At 41.0% G+C, this 15,054-nt stretch overlaps 1 protein-coding gene across 14 annotated transcripts in view; it reads right to left on the reverse strand.

Annotated features, from left to right (window-relative positions):
• Positions 1 to 15,054, reverse strand: part of TENM3 (teneurin transmembrane protein 3) — a 604,744-nt gene that overhangs the window by 111,237 nt on the left and 478,453 nt on the right. For all 14 annotated transcript variants that reach the window (XM_019481354.2, XM_014594830.3, XM_014594833.3 and 11 more), the window contains one exon: positions 9,411 to 9,625. In XM_019481354.2, the coding sequence (XP_019336899.2) occupies positions 9,411 to 9,625 (215 nt within the window). The remainder of the gene's footprint in view (positions 1 to 9,410; positions 9,626 to 15,054) is intronic.

The following is a 15,054-nucleotide window of genomic DNA, read 5'->3' on the forward strand; positions in this document are numbered from 1 at the left end:
TCACTACCTAAAGGTCAGGCCCTATATATCTAAAGCTTTCTTGTCTGCATTTGTCATGTTAAAACCAAGTTATAAAGATTTACCACTTTTTAACTTTGAAGATCACTGCCCCTTAAAGTGAAGAGTAATTTAGATTCTACAGTCAGTCCACAGTTTCTTTTTGTATTCCAATGTGCATTTACTGTGTAAGGTGAACTATTGTATACAAACCTTCAATCTTCCCATGTATTTCAGCTATCACTTACTTAAATGGAATTTCATCCAAAGTCTATTTTAGGTAAGGGCCAATTTATAAAAACCACTGATTCGCCCAAGTTAGGATAAAAATCAGTTATTGGACTGGAGATCAGCGGTTTTATGTACTGACTTATGACCTTCAGAAATAGCTCCCCGCATTAAAAAAAAATGTCCTTCATCTCTGGATAGGACTTAGGTATTGCTTATCTACTGAAACTTTGCCTGCTTATGGAAAATACCTGGTATTTTAAGAATGGTCTGCAGTATAACTGAATCATTATCCCAAAATGCATAGCTCATATGCCTTTATCAATACCTGTGACACTTTCAGCTACATCTCAACTAGCATAGGAGAACATAACATGATTAGTATGGACAGGAGGTAGGTCCTTGATAAGCTGTCACCTTGAATATGCATGCAACACCCCATGAAAACTAATGCAACTGTTTTGGAAAAGCTCTCCTTGGTAAAAACCACCTGACATTTTCATTTGTCAGAGAATTAAATATTTATCTTATTTTGTGAAAGACACAAGCACTGTTTCTTTTCCCCTCAGTGCTCACAAACACTTTGCTATGATCACAGTGCCCAATAGCACTGAAAAAAAAAAACAAAGAAAAGGACTCTGTCCTTAGTTTTAACTGGTTATTTATGGACATTAAGGGAGGCTTTTAAATTACTTTACTGCAGGGGAAGGTCACTTCTTGTAGGACAATCTCAGTTAAGGAACACATTTTTGATTGGGGAATAAGGGATTGTACTACTTAATTGACCACAAAGTGTATACTGATGGCTGACAGGCACAGTATAATTAATGATTTTACAACTAAAACACAATAAAGATTTATGTTATTATGGGGATAGTAGTTTTTGAGATTAAATTTTAAAAGCTATGTACAGGGACTTCACTGTTCAATTCATCCCCAGCAAACAGGAGTGAGGCAGTTTTATCCTTATACAGACTGCTTTGTAAATTTAGGACAGGGTAGTGGGGTATAGACTGGAAAAACAATTACCTTTATGTGCTAAAAACACTTTCATTTACTTTCCCTCCTAGGAGGATAGATTAATTACCTTTATTTAGTATAAATGTGCTGATCTGCCCCCACCACTCCATTCAGTTTTGCTTTAAACCACTGAAGTCCTTTGTTATTTCTTAAAGTCTCTTTAAATAAACATATTGATTCTCTGGTTGCAATGAAACTGACATTTTTAGAAAGTGTCACAAAGACTTTCAGACTAACATTGACTGGATTTTGAATGGACAGCCACTGTCAATTATTTCTGGTTGATTTATTTATGATACCCCAGAAACACAGACCTATACATCTTTTGCTGCTCTATGACATACACATATAGTATCCACTGTGCCCAATCCTGGGTACTTAAAGTGAAAAATAGAAATATGACCTGAAAAATATTTCCCCTCATTAGAGGTGCACCGATACATCGGTCTGGTATTGGATTGGTATCAATATAAAGAAAACTGGCTGTATTGTATAATGACACAATGGGGCTGATAATTTGGCCAATAAATGTCCGTGCTGCACGCAGCTGCAGTGCAGCACTCAGGCAGTGAGGAGCACAGCTGGCTGCATGGAGAGCTGCCTCCAGCTGGTAAGTCCAGTGTGGTGGAAGGGGAGAGGAAGGGACGTGGGGGGCAGATCAATGCCCCCGCAGTGAGGGAGGAGGCAGGGGCAGGCTCTGTCCAGGCAGGATGGGGGGGCCGGAGCTGCAGCTCGTGGTGGGCGAAGCGGCTCCTGCTGCTGCTTGCACCCTGGGAGGGCATGGGGGAGGCATGTGCCCCCTGAATCTGTGTGGGGTGGGGCGGGCTGCAGCCGGGGTTGCACAGGGCTGTTCTTGGCGGGGGCTGGGGTCAGAGTGGGCACCAACGCACTGGGAGGATGTTGTTCCCGGAGCATAGGTGGAGGTGGGGTGTTGAGCTGGGGCTGTGCCAGGCAGCTGGCAGCAGTGGCGCTGGGAGCAGAATGGCAGTGAACTTTGGGGTGCATGCACCATCCTGCCAGTGCTGTCAGTGCCTGCTCCGAGCTCAGTCCCCGCTGAGAAGAACCCAGCGCAGCCTCCTGGGGTGCAAGCAGCAGCGGAAGCCACCCCCCCCCCCCCCATGAGCCACAGCTCCTGCCCTCCCCCTGCCTCGGCAGTGCTTGCTCCTGCGCCTGCCCCCTCCCTCACTGCAGGGTCGCTGATCTGCGCCCCCCATCCCTTCTCTTCCCTTTCCCCTCCCCTTCCACCACACTGGACTTACCAGCTGGACGCAGCTATATCAGAAATTGGATCGGTACTGGCTGATATGCCTTCTTAAATATCGGCTATTGGTACTGGCCCCAAAACTATGTATTGGTGCACCCCTACCCCTCATTATGTCATACTGAAATATTTACAGGCTACTGTGTTATATTATGGAGAATATTGTGTCCAATAGTATTGTGTCCAATACTGTGGATAATATAATCTTGTGAAAATGAAAGGAGGCAGAGTTAAGGTTATTACTATTTGTATTACAACCAGAAAGACAATTCTTGCTCCATACATTTTACTGTCTTAGTTAGGAACACACACAACAAAGAGATGAAAAAATAATGAACAGCTGGAGTTGTTCAGCATGGAGGACAGGGTAACAGGAAAATAAATGTGTTGTACATGAGAGGCAGTAGTCACCTGATCATCCGGATGGGTGTCATAAAAATAAATTAATTTAAAGAAGGGGATTTTAAGGAGGTGGAAATAGTGGCTGTACACATGCATGGGGTAGTATAGGAGAATGTGCGAAAGGAGTTGTATTTTTAGGTGCTTGCCTCTAGATTTAAGTTTCCAATGTTAGGCACCCATATCTGATATTATTAGCTTCAACTCATGCAAATATTGTGGACACTTCTTTCCCAACAAACTACCTCAACGAAACCTCACCTATAAATTAAAGCAAGCATACATTAGTAACTAATCCTTCATTTCTCAACTTATCAGCTTTGAAATGGTTTCCAAAAATAAAAATAAACTGTATAACAAACTCAACCGATTAGAAAGGAAAGGTTGGTGCGTACCTCAGGAATAATCAGATTGGACCCACATAGAGCACAAGAAGGACAGCTCCTGGATTTTACCTGAGGACTGCAGCCCCACTCTGGTTATAAACTGTTTGTGCCTCTGTGCCCACTCAGAGAATGCTAAAAACCAACAATGCTTACATTACAACCTCAGTCTTGTGGAATGGAGAGCCAAACTCAGCCTTAAGAACAATCCTGAAATTACCATATAACAGGTTGATAAAGGGGTGCCACAGTTGTCATGGACAAAACATCATATGTACAGAAAGCCAAGAGAGACAGCTTTTCAACAGTTTTACATGGATTTTATGGCATAATATAACAACAAACTAAATCAACTCTTAAACACAGAAGATAAATACTTCCACCTCCGAGAAACACAAGGCAGACAACTTTTACTTATTTCTCAAGATCCACAAACATGGCAACCCAGGACATCCCACAATCTCTGGCAATGGACCATTGTAGAGGGAGTTCTTGGTTACATTGATTTAATCCTATTCCCATATGCCACCAGAGCTGCCAGCTATTTGAAAATAGCACAGATTTTCTAAAGAAACTAGCTTTCATTAACAAGCTTCCAGCTACTACTATATTACCTACAATGGACATTACATCACTGTACACCAACATCCCCCATGAGGATAGATTACAAGCCATAAAGAACATTATCTCTGAGAAGGACACTGCTTCTGTTTTCATCACACTTTCCTGTTCTGTCCTTGTTGTGAGTTATGTTAAGGCAAAATGAGTTATGGTAAGGCTCTTAGCCATAGTTTAGGCCAGGGGCGGGCAATTATTTTTGGCAGAGGGCTGCTTGCCAAATTTTGGCAAGACACTGAGGGCCGCATGGGTAGCCCCGCCCATTGACAGGTGCTGCACCCCCTGGTCACCATCTTGGGACTGGCTGCTGCAGGAGTTTAGTTCTGCCACCAGCTTCCCCTGGGTCCTGCTGCCCCTGGCTCCTATCATCTTTGACAGGCAGCCAGAAGAAGATAAATATTAATTTTCTCAATTTTTAGGGGCCCCGCAGGGGCTGGATAGAATGACTTGGTGGGCCGGGTGTGGCCTGCAGGCCATATTTTGCTCACCGCTGGTTTAGGCCTTCCCGGATCTAAGCAACAAAATTGTACAGAATGCTTTATAAGGCAGTGGAAAAAGTGAGTGCTGTGACTGATACAGCGGGTGAACCAGGTACATCAGTATCCCTAAAAGGAAACAAAACCAAAAACTGAAAAGGATTGGAGTACCTTATCTAAAAAGATGAGGTAAGGAACCTGAAGATTGGACAATTTGGGATGAGCTAGTTACAAAAACAATGGACAAACAAAGGAACAGTGTGCGTTTGTGCTGTTATTCTGGGGAGTTGGGAGATGGACATGGAATTTGTGCTTGAACTGCAGGAAAACCGGACACAAACATCCCACGCACGAAGTGGACGACCCAAGGTCAGTACCACTGAAAGTCATTGATGTAACTTCTTAAGGAGCCACCTGTCAGGTTGTATTACAGGGAGGAAACTTGTAATAATGGTTAGGGGTTACTATTAAAGTTCACTTGATACCAAATTGGATGAGGGGCTGTGTCAATCTTTGGCTGTGGGGGGTCTCTGGCAAAAAAGAATCCTATTGATAACAGTCCTCACACAAGTGTTTCAGATTTGGGGAGTCTACAAACAAGTGGCGCTGCCATGGGCACACATATGGTCTCCCAATATGCCAATATATTTATGACAGACCTTAAAGTTTGCCTCCTCCACAGCTGCTCTCTCATATCCCTGGTATATCTAAGGTACACTAATGACATCATCATATAGACACATAGGAAAGAATCTCTAGGGAAACTCCAGCAGGACTTTAACAACTTCTACCCCTCCATCAAACTGACTCTGGAATATTCCACTCATAAAATTAAATTTCTTGGACATCACTGCTAAAGTTTGCAATGGCTGTATCACCACCACACTGTATCAGAAACCAACTAATGGTTACAGCTACCCTCCATGCCAGGACCTCCATGCATCTCACTAGGTTCATCATCTACAGCCAGCTCTACATTACAGTTGTATCTGCTCTGATTCCACTGACTGGAATTCATACTTTTAGGGTCTGGAGCATGGATTCATACAATTACAAAACAATCCTAAAACCATAGCCACTCAAATCAAGACAGCCAGACTCAGACTCTGCTCTGACATGCTACAACAGCAACCTTGAGACAAAAACAACAGAATCCATTTAGCTTCAAAACCCTGGAGACATCATTAATGAATTCCAACCCCTTTTGGAAAATGACAGTCACCTCAAGGTAGCAATAGGGGACAAATCTCTCTTGGTTTAAGGACAGCCCCACACCCTCAAATAGTATCTCTCCAGCAACACTTTAACATCCCTGGTCATTTCATCATGGACCCCATTGTAGCCGTTGTTTTTTAAGATTTGTTATCTAGGAAATCTGAGCAGAAAATTGCAAAACAAGAAATCATCCACAGACTGGACTGTATTAAGTATGATCTAAACCAAGACAATGGGTCTTATCCTATTATCAAATTTACTTGAATACAAGAAAAGTTTGTTTTCCTCAAGATGCATGGGGAAAAGACTCCCTTGTCTTACATTTGCATATAAGGAACTAAATACACTACCATTAAACTGCTGCCAAAGCCGCTCATGCTTAGTAATAGAAACCAACTATGAAGTAGATTAAATGCAGCCAACACTGAGCTTGACTATAAAATACACGGCCCACATTGGGGAAACATGCTGATGGGAACCTACCACAAGGATAGGTTAGTCTAGCTCACCTCAATAAGATATATGGTAGTGTGATATAGGACAGTTCTCAGTGCCAGCTATTTTTCAAATCATGATGAGCTACAGCACTTCATACATTTTGACTTCCTCTTCACTCCCACAGCTGAGCTGTGCCTTTCTTTCCCATTTCCAATTATTCCTGTTTCTTCACCAGCCTTAAATGTCTGGCAAACATTACCAAACGGGGCCCCAAACAGTTCACCCAGAATACCTCTGCTGCCCTTCTCTCAGCCTGGCACATATAATTAATACGACTTGAAAAGCTGTTGATTCTTGTGGGGCCCAGCCCAATGAACTATATGGTAAATCATAAGTCGCTTGGTTTTGGACTAATATCATGCATAGTTTGTACTATATATAAGCAGGTACCAAAGTGCTGCTTATAAGTGTGTTTACGAAGTACCTGTTCTAAAACTTGCAGCAGTTTAAAAAAGGGGCATGATGCACCATTTCTGCATGAATTAAGTCTATAGTTACTATATGCAAATTACTACAGGTCTGTCTGTTTTGAGGTTAGTGTTTTCAAATTTCCTCTTTACTTCCTCATGCTCAGGGAGAGCAGGGTCTGAAAGAAGGGAGAGGGGGAAGAAGTTGGAGGGTAGAGGACAAAGGTGGTACCTGACCCCCAGATTTATTTTCCCTGCTGTAGCAGTGGGAGGGAGACGCATACAAGACAAACCTCCAATAATGAAATTCTATACCTGGAAAATTACAACACATTTATAAATTTTCCATATATAGAGAGAGTCTGGTTACTGGGGGTCCTCTTAGAGCCAGGGTCATTTTATATTCAAGTAAATATGGTACTTGGATTAGCTTTTATAAAACCTGTGTCCCTCAGTGGGTTAATTGCTTTGTTTTTCTCTCTACTGCTCACCTTGCCACTCCCACCAGTGCACCCTCCTTTTGTCCTCCCCCTTTCCCTCCCTTCGTATTCTAATCACTGCTTTCTATTTAGAAGCTCTACTACCTCCAGTCCCTTCATAGCATCTGAAGAACTTACGTTGTTGTTTATGAAAGCTTATGCACCTCTGGTTTAGTCTACAAGGTGCAAATCTACCCTACTTTTTACCTCACTAATAACAGATTGTAGAAGTCAAAGAAAATTCTAACAGAAGATGCAATAGTTAGATTTCCAGAAGAGCTTTGCTGTTCTGGTGAAATGATTTCTGAATGTATCAGTTATTGATCATGAAAGAGACTGGACCTGATCAGCAGGGATCTGGGTTTTCCATTTCCTACAGAAAAACAGAGTAAAATGTGGATTTCCCCCCTTACCTGAGTAAAATGTGGATTTCTGAGTTTAGCCGAGAAACCCATGCATCCTGCAGTTTTACAATGAGCCCCCTGCAGGCTGGCAGAGTTCCAGCCTGCAGGGGGCTGGGAGGGAGCAGGAGGAGGGCTGTCAGGCAGGGGGCGCCAGTCCTGTAGCTAAGTGGTGGGTGGGGACTGAGGCCCCCACAGGAAGGGAGGGAGTAAGAGAGTTGGGCAGGGCTGGGGCTGCACTCCTAGGGGTGGCAGGACCCATTCCCCCCAGATCTGTGCGCAGGGTTGGGGTAGGGACGGGTGTGCGCTGCAAGCTGTGGGCTCCCACCCTGTTGCCTTCCCCCTGGGCCTCTGCAGTTCGGTGGGTAGGACCCAGAGTGGCAGAGTACAGTGGGCCTGCGCAGGAAAGCTGCTAGCCACTGCAAGCTCTGTGCTGCCCTGGTGAAGAGTCCCCTGCATGCATGGCTACAGCAGAGGCAGTGGCGCAGGTGGCCCCTCATTGCTACCACGTGAGCAGGGGACGCATCGCCAGGGCACTGTGGAGCTCACAGAGGCAAACAGCTTTCCTGTATGGCCCTGCTCTGTCCTGCAGTGCCGGGTTGCACCTACCAGGCTTTGGAGGCCATGGAAGAGGGCAGCAGGGCAGGAGTACCTAGTAGAAAGTTCAGATACTTTCAATTTAAAAAAAATCATGTTTAAAGAGATCTGAAAAACTTTTAAATAGCGCAATAACATGCAAAAAATTATTAAAACTATGCATTAAAATAAACAAGTGACTTGGTTTTACTGTTGAAACCAAATGACTTGCATTACCAAATCAGTTCATCTGCAACTACCATCAGGACGCTTCATTCACAGATCTGTCCATGACAAAACCAGAAGTGTCCTTCACCCATATTGGTAAGAAGTAGGCCTTACAAAGTTGAAAATCCTCCCTAAACTATGCAAAAGATTACTTTTGGAAAACAGGATAAAATGTTTCTTTTAAGAACAAACAGAGATCAGGTGCCAGAACTTGAGCTGAAGCTTGTTTGAAAGCTAAGAAATTTACGTTTGGAGGTTTAAATAAGCTTTTAACATGGTTAATGTCAAAGTATTGTCCTTGAACATGATGAAGGGGAACTATCCTTTTCCTTCTATGATATTCCAGCCAGTAAGACTATATATTAAAATTTAACTGCTCACTCTTAAGGTGCTTAAACTGCAACACTTCCATTAACTTTACATAGATATATGTATGCAGTCTGTATATCACTGTGTAAGAGCAGGATTATATATGCAATGATATATTTCTTAAGAAACCTCTCAAGAAGCAGAGCAAAAATGTATTAAATAGCTTTTAGATACTGGAGTATTTTCTTATGAAAGGAAAATGTCTTGTAAATTTTTATTTTTTTTAACAGCCTTGGTTCTCTGTATAGACATAAACCAATATTTCATTTTGCCTCTGTGTGTGTGTGTACATATGTACATCCGTATACAAACAATGAATTTATACATATATGGTGTGTGTACATGTGTATTGCCTATTTACTCAAATACCAAACTTTGACACTGTGATAGAAAACAAATCAATTCTTGATCAAAAAAAAAGATCTTTCTTATTTGCTTGCAATGTTACCAGCTTTGCCTTTTAGTAGGCAAACACAGGAGTGCAGATAATTGTGTGACAATATGATACACAAATTTACTTTTAAATTTAAAAATATGTCTTTGCAGTATGGTCCAGGAAGGCACGTGAAAATTCTTTATTAAGCATATCTTTAGATAGGCTTGATCTAAAGAGATGATCAAAACAGGTCAGAAAAATATTTTATCCTGCATTGTAGATTCTAAATTTTAGAATATCTTTTAACTCTATAAATATTCAAAAAAGACGCTGTACATTTTTCACATAATGTAAGTTCAATACAGAAACAAAACAGCAAAAAGGAAAAGCCTTCAATCTTGAGAGATAAAATATTTAAAAAGATAAAAACTGGCAGTTTTCAAATACACTCTCTTGCTTTAAATGAAAAGAGCTCTTACCTGAGTGTGTGAAGGTGGTAAGCCTTTTCGACCATAAACTCCAATCAATGCATCTTTCTGAAGGGAGATATTGAATTTTAGAAATTGTGGCTGATCAATGAAGAGTTGTGATCTCCAGAAGATCCCAGGAGGAACCTCTTGTATTGCTCTTCGGCCTATATCAAGCTCTCCAGAATCTATAGTGTTGTTCTCTTGTGCAAATCCCCCTAATTTTCCTGGGATGTTAAAATAATATTAAGAGATCAAACATTAATATTCCCTTTTAGTTTTCAGTCTTCTTTTAAATAAGTTGCCAAATATTTAGATTATCTCAGATGGATTGTTATTTCTGAACTTTTTTGAAGACATTCAATATCCCAGAGAATTTACTGATATGAATCTTACAAAAACAAGGATCTCTCATACAAGTACCTTCACAGGCAATATACCATGACTTTCCCAACATCTCTCTTAAGGAAACTCTTTTAGGATTTATCGTCATGCTTGATTGTTATGAACGTAATTACCTTACAAAGTATGTCTCTTAGTATTTCTTAAGGAAGATTATCTATGATGTTCATCGGTCATTTTACACATACAGTTATACTACAAAGTGCAAATTAAAGAGAAATGGATTAAAAAGCTTTTCAGTTTACTTTTATAAAACACAAAAACATCAACAGAATTTTCACTAAATTAAATAATAGAGCATTTATTTAAACATCACTAAGATTCTCTGAAGTATTGTTAAAAGCAACCCAGCCAAGTGGAGAAAAACCAACAAACCCTGTATTCTCTATTATAAATGGATCTGAGTCATGAAGATTCAGATTCAAAACTCCTATGGAGCTCATAAATCAGACTACTTTCATGCCCTGAACTATACTGCACAAAAGCTGGCTGTATTTGAACCCAGCAACTTGGTTCACATAGTTCCAAAACCACAGACCTAGACACACACTATCATCTCTTCTCTATCTCAGGCACTTTCCATAACATACATCAAATCTGGTGTTAGGCAGCACACACTCTCTACTCCCTTTGAAGTTAACTGAGGTCATCCCATTAACAAATTCATTCTCACATTACCTTGAGAAACAGACAATTATAGAATGTATTTACATTTCACAAATGTTTAACCTGATGAGGAGAGGTTAAATGGCTTGCTCAAGGCCACAGAAGCAGCTGTGGTTAGAACCAGAGTCAGAACTCAGGGGGTCCTGGCTCCTAACCCTGTAACCACCGCATTATCTCAGGCTTTTTGTGGTACTCTCCCTAGATAAATGTGTCTCTCCTTATTCTCTTTTAAAGGACTGTTCAAAAAAGCAAAGCAGTGCACATAAAACATAACAGAGAACTTCAAGTGAAGAAACATATATAATAGTGAATTCACAGCATTTTTAAGCCTTTAAAAACTGAACTGTTACTTTAAACTGGACATGAGTACTAGCAAATTCGAACAGAACAGAACAAAATGGGTAAAACTTGATAACTGCTATTATTTCCACTATCTGCCAAGTTGTGAATAGGTATCTTTATACTAAATTCAAATTGCCCAAATTAAAAATTAACACCACAACCCTTTAATTGTTTGTTCAGCGTTCAAAGCAATAAGGGCTTAATCCCTACAGCCTTTGGGCGTTATCACAATATGCTACTATTTACTACTACTATTTTTTCTACAATGCTCCAGCCATGCTGCAAGAAACACCTGAGAAGAAGCTGTTCTTAGGGACCTAACAAATGTGACACTTAGGCACCCCAAAAAATCATCAGTAGACAAAAGAGGTTCTGAGAACTGAGACAGGAAACCCTAAAGACTAAAATGTCCCAGATACCAAGTGCCGGAGAGGAAATGGAAGCTTGTTGGTCATGTTATCAAGGAAAGTCAAGGCACTGCCAGTTTACTACTACTTTTACTTTGGGAAGAATAGTGCAGGAAGCAGAATCCCTCAAAGACTCCATAAAGCTGCTTCATTAACTCGCTAGCAAAGACAATGGGGTTTAGCGGAGGTGTCCTCTTACCAATTCACTAAGCCAACTTTAAGGAATGCAGCCAGAAAGGCTGAAGCATGAAGAGAGTGGTTTAGACTAATAATGGGCATCAAATCTGGAATATCTGAGTTCTTTTGCATCAAGCCTGTTTCAAACTCAGATATTGACCAATTTCCAGTTACCAAATCCATAGACTGAGACCTCATTCTGGATGTCACTTCCTTTGGATTTTATTACTAGGGACTAGCTGGTATGGACAACTTAAACAAGTGAAACCTGAAGCAGTTGTTTCAGGCTCATTAAAGATGTTTAGCCAATACATTTTAACTACTATATTTTAGAATCCTGGTATGAGCAAGACTTGCACTTTAACACATGCGTTTTCTAGTCTAGATTAAACTTGATGAAATCAATATAAAAAACTGAAGTGTAGTCAAAGTCCTATAAACCATTATTATTTTAAACATTTCAGCACTCAGTCTACTACAAAGTTTCAACCAAACCAATTTAAATGTGTTAGAACAAACTTGATCAATTTTTAAGTTGTCTGAACACATGTGCAGGGAAAACTTTTAAGAAACTGACATTCTGAATACTACTGTCCTGTTTTTTATGATTTACTTTCACAATTATCCATCACCTCATGCAACAAACAGTGATGCTATCTTCTCTGGAAAAAGTTAAAATACAAAAAAATGGATTACCATTTGAAACACTCATCAAGATCACAATTGATCCTTGTCATTTTTCATGTTGATGATGAGTGGACTGCTCCCTCAATTAAATGGATATTGAAGGACTACAAAAAAGCTCAGTACTGGGATGTATATCATCATCATAGCTATGTATCAATGGTGTTGAAGTCATTAAACACATCTCACTTGCAGAATCAAACTGATCTATGTACTGCTTTTTCAAGAAACTGTAGAATATCTGATCTTGAAGAATCCAGAGATACCAATTTTCTACTCTGCTTATGATGACAGTTCATCTTTTCTAACTTTCTCCTTAACAAGCTTTCACAGCTTTTGTATTTTTCCTCTAGAAAAATGAGCCTGCATTTATTTACTTCAGTTTATTTAATCATCTGTTTTCTACCACCTACTTCTCTTAGGCCTGTTTTATCATATAAATTTACACTGATATAATAAACACTTATTTGCAGTACTGATTTGCCACTTTCACAGTTACTTCATAGGGAATGAAAAACAACCACCTGTGAAGAATGAAAATAAGGTGAGTTTTTGCCAGTTTGGCAAAATTGGTCAGGCCCACTTTATAAGATATTCTGCCTTGCCCTGCCCACTGTGCAGAAATTTCCAGATTTTAGCAGGCTAATTTCCCCTTGCAGGTAACAAGTGCAACTGCACCCCTCTCTTACTTCACTATCAAATGGGAGCCAACTGGACATACTGCTTCTTACAACCCTCTCGCACACTAACATCACCCCTCTCCAAATTGTCATTGTGGCATCCACTTGCCTTCTTAAGAAGGAGGCTTTGAAACAGTTTTTAACAATTCCCTGTTGTGCCCTAATGGGCATAACATGAATCTTGATGTTTTCATCACTTCTGTTTTAACATCTTAGGCTGCTTACACACTTTAAAAAAAAACCTCCAAAAAGCCCTAAATGCACTTTACTGAAAGAAAAAGTGCATTACTTAGATCTGGCTCTGTAGTGTCTGTGTAGATCAGGTTCTTCAGTGGAAAAGGGCAAATGTAGTGCCCATCTTTAAGAAAGGGAAAAAGGAGGATTCAGGGAACTACAGACCAGTCAGCCTCACCTCAGTCCCTGGAAAAATCACAGAGGAAATCCTCAAGGAATCCATTTCTAAGCACTTGGAGGAGAAGGTGATTAGGAACAGTCAGCATGGATTCACCAGGGGTAAATCATGCCTGGCCAACCTGACTGTCTTCTATGATGAGATGACTGGTTCTGTGGATGCAGAGAGACCAGTGGATGCAGTGTACCTTGATTTTAGGAAGGCTTTTGATGCAGTCTCCCACAACATTCTCACAGGCAAGCTAAGGAAGTACAGGCTGGATGAATGAACTGTAAAGGTGGATAGAAAACTGGCTGGATCATTGGGCTCAGAGGGTAGTAATCAATGGCTCAGTGTCTAGTTGGCAGCCAGTATCACGTGGAGTGCCCCAGTGGTCAGTCCTGGGGCCAGTTTTGTTCAATATCTCATCAACATCCTGGAACATGGGATAGAGTGCATCTTCAGCAAGTTGCAGATGGCACCAAGCTGGAGGGAATAGTAGATATGCTAGAGGGTAGGGCTAGGATTCAGAGAGACCTAGACAAATTGGAGGATTGAGCCAAAAAGAAACTCATGAGGTTCAACAAAGACAAGTGTAAAGTCCTGCACTTAGGACAGAACAATCCCATGCGTAGAGGCTGGAAGCTGACTGACTAGGCAGCATCTCTGCAGAGAAGGACCTGGAGGTTACAGAGGACAAGCTGAATATGAGCCAGCAGTGTGCCCTTGTTGCCAAGAAGGCTAATGGCATACTGGGCTGCATTGGTAGGTGTGTTGCCAGTAGGCCAAGGGAAGTTATTATTCCCCTCTATTCAGCACTGGTTAGGCCACATCTGGAGTACTGTGTTCAGTTTTGGGCACCCCACTATGGAAAGGATGTGGACAAATTGGAGAGTCCAGTGGAGGCCAATGAAAATGGTGAGGAGGCTGGAGCACATGAGGAGAGGCTGAGGAAACTAGGCATATTTGGTCTAGAGAAGTGAAGACTGAGAGGGGATTTAATACCAGGCATCAAGTACCTGAAGGGGGGTTCAAAAGAGGATGTAGCTAGACTGTTCTCAATGGTGGCACATGACAGTACAAGGAGCAACAGTCTCAAGTTGCAGCAAGGGGAGTTTAGGTTAGATATTAGGAAGAACTTTCACACTAGAAGGGAAGAAAAACACTGGAACAGGTTACCCAGAGATGTTATAGGCTTTCCATCATTTAAGGTTTTTAAGACCTGGCAAGACAAAGCCTTGGTTGAGATGATCTAGTTGGGGTTGGTCCTGCTTTGAGCAGGGGGCTGGACTAGATGACCTCCTGAGGTCTCTTCCAACCCTAATTTTCTATGCTTCTAGGATTCTAGACTAAATGATTCAAACACAAGTCCTATTCATTTGTATAATGCAGCATGACTCAGAAGTCCAAACAGAAACCAGGGTGAATTTGCACTTCATAGATCAGTGGTTCTCAACCTTTTTTAAACTCAAGACACCCCTGGATAGACTTGAGACACCTCTTGGAAAATGCCAGTTCTTTGTTTTCACTCTTTCTGACCACAGAAAAATAATAGAGCAGTTTTTCTGTTGTAAAGAACTCAGAAAGACCACAACTATGGATTTCTATCTGAAATCTCTGGATTTATCTTGTGAATCGTATTTGTAAACCTAACAGTGCTAATGTTTGGCACCCCACAGCACCCTTGAGAATCACTGTAATAAAGTTTATGCTATACATCTCTGACTTAGTTAGTCTATACAGTGCAGATCTACCCTGCCTTCTGCCTGTCTTGAGACTAGCACAGCTAACTACTTCTCACCATAAGTCCAAAGGACAGAAATATCTGACAAAAAACTCAAAGTGTTTTCCTTCCAGTCCTCTTCCCTTCAAAAAATAGCCAGAAATACTGTTCTCTCCCTAACTTT

The sequence above is a fragment of the Alligator mississippiensis genome, chromosome 2, assembly GCF_030867095.1.
Source record: "Alligator mississippiensis isolate rAllMis1 chromosome 2, rAllMis1, whole genome shotgun sequence".
NCBI lineage: Eukaryota > Metazoa > Chordata > Crocodylia > Alligatoridae > Alligator > Alligator mississippiensis.